This window comes from Glycine max, chromosome 6 (assembly GCF_000004515.6).
Source record: "Glycine max cultivar Williams 82 chromosome 6, Glycine_max_v4.0, whole genome shotgun sequence".
Taxonomy (NCBI): Eukaryota; Viridiplantae; Streptophyta; class Magnoliopsida; order Fabales; family Fabaceae; genus Glycine; species Glycine max.
The window spans coordinates 47,939,597-47,948,429 of record NC_038242.2 but is presented as its reverse complement, the minus strand read 5'-3'; the positions used below and the strand labels follow the sequence as shown (position 1 = coordinate 47,948,429).

The window sequence follows — 8,833 nt, the reverse complement described above, 5'->3', positions numbered from 1 at the left end:
TAATTACTTTATCCTCCAAATAAAATGCTCATTTTAGAAAAGTTAAATGTAATCATAGCGTGTGTTTCAATAAATGCATGTACACTTGATTCTATTAAAAAGAATTGGTCTACAATAATCACACTGATATTAAAAACTCCTTTGACTCTATGTATATTAATCAAAGTCTCGTCAGTGGATCGATCCTAGTTGATTCTATTAAAATTGTTTTAAAATGAAGGATTTTATTTTTAAACATATATTTTAAATGTGGGTTTATTGAGAATTTTAGTATAAAATTTTAAGATCAACTTAAAAAGTATAATTTTATAGTTTTAGTTGAATAAACGTTTATCTTTTATTTATTTGGGATGAAAGAAAATGCATAAAAAAAGAAAATATTGATTTTTTTTTATTTGGATATTTTTTAAGCAAAAAGGAGCCTGATAAAACATCACATTAGTAATATAAATTCCAACTAGATTGACACGGTTACTACTATCACAAACACCTCCAGAAATATACCGACAAGAAAGGGTGAAGAAAACATTTGGAGGACCAAAATCATATAAGGAGAACAAATTATTTGAATCTTTAAGAAGGTAAACTCTTTCTATGCCCAAGAAGATATTGTGATATAAAAAAGGTGGTGAATCCCAAAAAAAATTACCTTTGTTATGTGTACCAAAGCTAGCTAACATGTTTGCACAATCATAACCTCACGATAAATGGAGACATCGTAAGCATGTTATGGAAAAACTGAGAAAAAAGAATGAAATTTTAATTGAGAAAAAAATATAAAAATAAAGGTGATGTAATAATGGGACGTCACATCCACAATTCCATTCTAAGAATTCATTTATATACGACTTTATATAAAGACTAAAGCTGGTTGAAAAAAATGTTGATAGTACAGGAAAGGTTACTTCTATCCACTAAGTATTTTAATTAATTTTTAATTTTTTTATCAGTTAAAAATTTATTTTAACAAGCTTTTTTTAATAATTTTTAACATTTTTATATGTGATTTGAAATAATATTTTTTTAAATGTTAACTTTTATTTTTTATATTTTTTCACTTTAATTTTTTATATATTTATTCATTTTTATTGTTACTTTTTTTTTTAGATAAATTACCGTTTTATTATTTTTCTATTATTTTATATTTTATGTTACTCTAATAACTAATTTTACTAAATACAAGCTGATTTTTTCATCTTCGAACTAACACTTAATTTTATCAAACATAAACAAAATAACTTTTATTGATGAAAATGTGTGAAATGTTTCCAAGAAAGGATGATCCAGAATGCTAGCTAGTTTTATTATTTAATTATAAATTATTATGTATGATAAATTTATTAATTTTTATAAAATTATATTTAAAATCATACAAATCGTGATTTATAATTAAATAATTATATAAAATTATTTTACACAATGATTACATCATCATTAAATTTTTTATATTTTATAGATTTTAATTATATGACTATAAATTTGTCATGTCTGTTTATGATCATCTCTTTTTATGTTATTATAATTGTCATATGAATTGATCCAACCTAGCCTGGTCCCTAACCTATTATGGACCAGGGTCAAATAGTTCACAAGGTCACGTAAATTAGTGTCTGCTCATGGCCAATTTATCATATTCGTATTACTTTTCTTTTCAAAACTTGGATCCCAAGGTCAGGGACACATGCATGGTTAACTCTTGTGGACTTTTGAAATGTGTATTACTTTGATAAAATTAAATAAATAAAATTCATCAACTTAATTTATTTTACTGCAGGATTTTTCAACATGATGAATGAGTAGCTTCTTTCTGCAATCACTCCTTCAACATGAAGTGGCTCCTACTAATTTGCACTGGTCGAAAGATGAATGATTTTTCACTAAGAAACACCACTACATATACATGATACACCCCTCCACTACTCAGAATGGAGTGACATCCCAATCATCATAAAATCAACTAAATATAATTGCAAGAACAAGAAAAACATTCTGCAACTCATTCATTAGCTCTGCGCACACTCCAAGCCTACAAAAATGACATAATCACCATTAAATTCCTTTAACAACAATAGAATTATGATAAGAGAAAAAGTACCTGACGTATAAAATTGTTTTCTTTTCGATAAAGTGACGTATACAATTGTTAGCAACGGAGCCAATTTATCCAAAGTTTGCATTAGCATTTCCAAATGCATCTATGAATAATAATAATAAAAAAAAGAAACAAAGTCGTGTTTATTACAAATAGGTCTGAATAATAATAATAATAATAATAATAACAATAATAAATAAAATAAACCAACTCTTGTCGAAAACAAAACAATGTGGATGATCACTGTAGCATTTCCTTATTCGTGTTTGGGCTTCTGACAACTAAATCTATAAATGAATTTTTTTTGGACAGAATCAAATTTAACTTATATCATTCATAACATGAATGAAGATACAATTTTAGTCATCTTATTCCATCTTTAATTCTAACTTAATATATTAAAAATTTAAGCCACTTAATTAATCATGACAATCTCCTCCTACTAATATAGCATACTAATTAAAAAAAATTAAACATGTTAATCCTTTCATTTATCCCATACTGGTTTGATTTTTAATTGCCCTTTTTTTATAATTTAATTGCCTTTTTTCAAACCACCTAGCCATAATCCAGCACATAGAAAAATAAGAGAATAAAGTAATATTACTTATTTTAAGATTCGCTTTAAAAAAACAAAAGGAGGATCAACATATAATTTTAAGAAATCATTTTTTAAATACTTTTATGAAAAATGAAGAAAATATTAAAATAGAGGATTTTAATAAAGTTAACTTTAGGAGCTTTTATACTTTCATTTCTTCTTCTTTTTTCCTGTTTATTTAAAATCCTAAGATTCGAGAATAACACTAGCAAAAAAATAATTTAAGAATAAATTTTAAGGTTAAAAAAATATAGAATTACAAACTTTAAATTTGAACCTCTTATTTTTATCTTTTAATTTTAAATAACTTATAAGCTGCAAAAAATGTCAAACTGTTTTAGATTAAAATTACTCAAAATTCTTATTTCATTTTAACACCAAATTCTCTAAAAATTACTTAGAACGTTGAGTTGACTAATTTCGATAGGCCATTGTAGCTTCATTCCTAGGTATCCATATAGGTGTAAACATGAAAGAGTTTGAGGGGAAAAGTACCCTTAATAATAGTACGGTAAACTTTGCCTCCATCGGGTTCGATAGAATGAAAAAAAAAAGTTTTAAATTAAAGTAAAATATATAAAAGTGGAAATTATATATCATTTTAGTGTTTATTTTTATCATTTTTTATTCTCTTTTTTAATGTAAATAAACATATCCTCGATAGAGTGGAAATAAATAAATAAAAGTAAATTTATATAAAAGTTTTGAATTAAAGTTGTATTCATAAGAGTGTGAATTTCATCTTATTTTATTATTTATTTATTTTGTTTTCTGCTCAACATGAAAATATTAACTTGTTTTTGAGCTGACATGAGAACAAAAAATCTCACTAACATTATGCTATTATGCTTAGGATACTGATTAAGAAACTAAAAAAATAAAGTATTATTGTGAAAAATCATAGAAAAAAAACATAAAAAAAAATCAGAAACACAAATTTATACATCCCAATAAAAACATTTTTTTAATTCTTTAACCAATATGCCAAAGACATTAATTAGCATTTTTTTAAAAAGTGTCAAAAATTGTATAATATTAACTAAAAGCCACATTATTTTTAGTACTAATTTTTAAGTGTAAAAAAGTTTCACAAAGTTTTGATAGACAAGGTAAATCTAGCATGGTAACAAAACACCTGTCTAATTAATGATCTTCCGAAGGGAATCACCCTTTCTTTTGGTCAAAATGGAGAATAATTAATGCACTAAGAGCTTACAAGGAAACTAGCCATGAGGACCCACAATGTAGGGTTTATCACGAGATCATCACAATGGAAGTTAAAACATTCATGGGTCCAGAGAAAATATCCATTAAATAGCCATTGGGACCATTACACATATTCAACCCCATAAGAAATTAAAGGATACTAAACTAACACGCTCTCTCTCCCATTTGGAGAGGGCTACATTACATTTACTACCAGCTGTTACAACACACCAGAAAAGTAGGTATACAAATTCAATATTAAAAAAAAAATAAGAAAGAAATAGAACCATTGGATGCCCTTGTGCACTCCAAGTGGCTACTTTTCTTATAAAAAAAAAAAGGGAAGAGAAAATCTAATGTATATATAGCAAATAAAGGGGAAAAAAGAAAGTTGGAAGCCCATGCTATTTTTGAGTTATGGGACTTGACCAGCTTTAACTAGTTAAAATGTACTTATTAAATATTAGTTACCCCCTTTGGGAAAAAGCCCTGGGTGTACTAGTACTTGTACCAATTGCACCAAAGGATGTGATTAGGGGTAGAAATTTAGGCGAGAGGTGTAAGTGGCCTTTGGAACCCAATTAGTTGGAATAACATCTCTTGCAGAGAGGCTTCTCCCAGTGGAGGAGCTCAATTTCACTGAGAATGGTCCTCTTAAAGGTCCTCCAATAATGCACCAATTTGCACCCCAAAGGTGGTTCATTTGTAGCCACTCAGTAGACCCTGCCTGGCAATAGGAAAATACAAGAGCAAAATGTTAAGAATAAAATAATGTAACAAGCCACATTTTTTTATATAGCAAAATCTGCAAATAATACAAAGTGAGATTAACCCCACCTATTTATTAAAAATTATTAGCCAGCTTATTTAAACTTATTTGTTAAAAAACTTATTTTAATAAAAATAACTAATTTTTTTTAATATTTTTAGTGTGTTTGTCTGCTTAAAGAGAATATTTTTACTTATTTTGAGAAACAAATCATATATATTTATTAAATAAGTGTTTTCTAAAAAATGTTTATTTTAAGTTTAAATAAACTGACCCATAATGGGATTAAAAGCATAAACACTATTTAGTAATTTGTTTGTAAACAGAAATCAAATCACCACTTGTCCACTTGATTGTTTAGTTTGTTTTGGTAATTTAGTTGCCTAAATGTTCCTAAACTTTAAGTCCTTTCATACAGTGGGGGAGAAATTTGGAATGTTACTGTTTAACATTATTGGTCCCATATATCACATGCTTTGAGATCAGAAAATACAGAATACAGAAAAGCACCACCATAGCAAGTTGCCAATGGGCACCATAATGTATAGCACTGATAATATATTTAATAGGAGAGAAGATGGTCTACTAATTACAACCTTTGAAAGACAATATATATATCCTAAAGTGCAAAAGATGGTAGTGTTGAGGCACGTATAGTAAGGGGACACGTCCCCAAAATTTGGAATTGTCAAAACTCTGGACAATGGACTATAATAACTGACCATGCTAGTTCTCTCTTAATATCAGTAAAAAATGTGAATGACCACAATGTAAACTTTATTTTACCTTTGGGCAGTTACTTTCGGTCAAATCTGCGACACTTTTCAAGAAGCAGGGTTCCGAAGATTGCAGTATATTACCATCCATTGTACTTTATTAGTTAAATAAATCAAGTGTACATTCTAGCTATTAAAATATATTAAGAATCTATCAACTTTCATATTTTTCATATTACTACATTAGAGAATAGAGACCATTAGCTGTAACGGCATCTGATTCTCTGAGAGACCAGAAGTTAAAGATTCTTCTCTCATGCAATTTTTTCTTCTTCTTTCTATTCTCCTCTATTTAACTCTTCTCTTTTTGTAACTTATTCATATAAATATGGGATCCTCGAGAAATATGTGAATCATACAATTATATAGATGTTATAGATTAAAAAATTATATCCATTTATCTTTATTTATTAATATTTAAATATAACTTAAATAGTTTTTATTTTTTTTCATCATAACAATATATGTATAATGGAAATAAATAAGAACAGAGAAAAGATGCATACTTCTCGTATATGCATGGAGCCAATATCTCCCTCTGCATCCTCAAACTCAACCAGAAGTGATAGCCAAAATGGTGTGGAGCCTTCGTTAACATGAAATGCAATTTTTCTTCCAGGATATTTACACAGCGTTCTGAAAAAGATAATTCATTAGAAATTAATATTTAAAATGTGTCTTTCCTTTAATCCCCAAAACAAAAGGGTACATCCACCCGGGACTCAACAACAAGGGTAAACTCAGATGCAGATCATGTGGTATCCTGATATATAGAAACCAAAAGGGAAACACAAACAGAGAGAGTAACCCTTTTCCTTTTAAAGGGAGGCTGTGTTAATAATAATATTATAAGCTGGAAAAACAGTCAAAAAGTCAAATCTTCACACCAAATAAAAGAAGGGAAAAAATGGTACTAACTACTACTAGTCAAAGAGTCAATGCTACATAACAAGGTCCCCACTCCCGAAAATAGTAATATAATCAACTGAACAATGTTCACACTTCACACTTACAGTATATTACTATATGCACTTATAGCTGTAAATCACTTCAGATATCTTAGACCTTTTTTTTATTTACAATTTATAATTTTTCACACACTAAACTTCACACTCATCTTCACTTTGTTTTTTATATCTTTTTTACCACCCCAAAAGAATATTTCTCTCTCTCCTAAACCATATAGAAACAGTAAAATCATCTAGCAAACCATAGATAGTATCGCTGTAATAATGATGAAAGACACAGCACACACAGGGAACATTGAACATTGAAGTTTGGAAAACATACCTGCGGTAAATGACGGGGATTTGACCACGGTCTCTGAGTGGACCATTCTCGCCAGCAATAGCCATGCGACCAAACGCGGCACCACTGAGATCAAAGTGTGTTTGGTCAGAGGGGCAACCGGGGCACTCATCCGTAATTATCACTGTCACTGCTCTTCTCGAACAAATGCTCTTGTCCAAACACTTCACCTTGTAGCACGCACCACACCCTTCCCCCTTCATGAACAGCAAGGGCCCCACTGCCCCCACTCGAGCCCTGAATGGTTTCACATCCACCATTGTTCCATACCCACATGCCCCACCTTCACATTCATAATCAAAATCAAAACTTTTTAACACATCTCAAACAATTTTTCTAATTGGTTTTTTTTTCCCTTAAGAATTAAAGACCGTACGATATACAACACCGCATGCACCTGCTCAACCAATGAGCCAGACCTAGACCCCTTTGTTAATTAGAATTTATCTATGTGAACCTTTCTTGTATATTTTTATTAAGTGAATTATTGAAGTGAAATTTCCATTTTCATACAAAACAATACTGAAAATACATATAAAAATATACTACATTTAAGTTTTGTTCGTTTCTAATTAGAAGTGGAATGTTTTTTCTTCGGATTATTCAAGTAAAATTTCAATTCAGATTAGAACAGAACACCACAAAAACTTAAAAAAGAAAACTTCATCTAATGTTGTTTCTATTTCTCTACATTTGTGTCAAGTGTGTTACTGAGTCAGATGTGAAAAAAAAACACAACATAGAATTTTTATGTGACTAACAAAATCTCAATTAGGTGACTATGAATTTCTCGAGAGAAAAAAAAAAAAGAGATCTTATGAAGGGATTTAGTTAGTTACCGGTGCTGCCGTCTCCTTCGGGGTCGCCGTACCAGGTGGCGGTTCCGGGGTACCAATGTAGGTCGGGGCCGCGGTGCTGAAGCTGTGCCTCCGCAGCGTACAACAGCACGAATTTCAAGGCGAAGCTGAAGCACGTGAGGCTCAGTTTCGATGCGGCGGAGACACGGTGGAGCTGCATTGTGTAGGGAGGCGAAATGGGTGGCGCGCCGTCGCGGTTGGAGCGTAACGTGGGCGTTGCCGACAGTGTGGTGGCGGCAGAGTGAGTGAGTGTGGGTTTAGTTAATTAGACCGTTAAAGGGGGGTTTTGGGTTTCTTATAGTGCAACAGGGCGTGTAGGGTTTTACCTTGTGCTCCATTGGTTTTGTGGTTATTTACGCAAGGGTGCCATTTGAGGGTCTTAGGAGTGGGTCCCAGCGGTAGTTAAGGCGTTAATTACGCGTGTGCGCGGGAAACAAGGGTGTATTAGTCATTTCGCGGGAAATGAAGAAAAGTGTTAGGCGCCAGGTTCTAGAGTGTTAAATAAATGAACAAGCGTTAAATCAGTCCTTAAAAAGAGTTTTTGTTGTTTTTCATAACGCTCTAGTTGTTTTATTTTTATCCCTAGTTAATTGTTAGAGGAGAAAATTAAATTTATGACTTTTTTTTATTTTTTTCTCTTTTTACCATCATATAAATCTTATAATTCATCATTTCTATTGACCAATTATGATAATGATATAAAATAATTTCGCTAAAAATAATGATTAATCTCTGTCAATAATTATGAGCACACACAAAATGAATAAATTTCTTTCAACAAGATTCGTTTCATACTTAAGGGATCAATCGAAATTCAAACTCTGAACTACTTATTAAAAAACACAAATTATTACCAGTTGTGTCAACTTTTGTTGATACATTATAACTCCTAGTTCTAGTGATTCTATACTTAAGGATAAAATTGTTTTTAGTAAATGATACTAATAGTTATACTGAGAGTTTTAAACCTCAGACCAACCCAGTCAATTCAGTTGGTTAGACTGTGACCCAGTAGTTGGATCAAGTTGAGTCTTATATTCGATCGGGTATGCTTTCGACCTAAAGTGACCTGGTTGGGTTTGCGGTCAAATCAGTGACCCGTCAACCCAGACTAGGTCACTTATCCTTTTTTTGGTTACGGTTCAAAACAATGTCATTTCAATTTCAAGCCATTTTAATTTTAGAAACTCTTTCTTAAGTGACTTTCCTTCCTCTCGTAGTCTC

The 8,833-nt window shown here is 30.7% G+C and overlaps 1 protein-coding gene across 1 annotated transcript; it reads right to left on the bottom strand.

Moving 5' to 3' along the window:
* Nucleotides 1-4,431: 4,431 nt before the first annotated feature.
* Nucleotides 4,432-7,769, bottom strand: EXPB4 (expansin-B3-like). Its single transcript, NM_001258009.1, has 4 exons — nucleotides 7,592-7,769; nucleotides 6,735-7,035; nucleotides 5,951-6,080; nucleotides 4,432-4,626 (listed from the first exon to the last, which is right to left on the bottom strand). Exons 1-4 carry the CDS (start codon nucleotides 7,767-7,769, stop codon nucleotides 4,432-4,434), a joined length of 804 nt encoding a protein of 267 aa, NP_001244938.1.
* Between the last annotated feature and the right edge of the window lie 1,064 nt (nucleotides 7,770-8,833).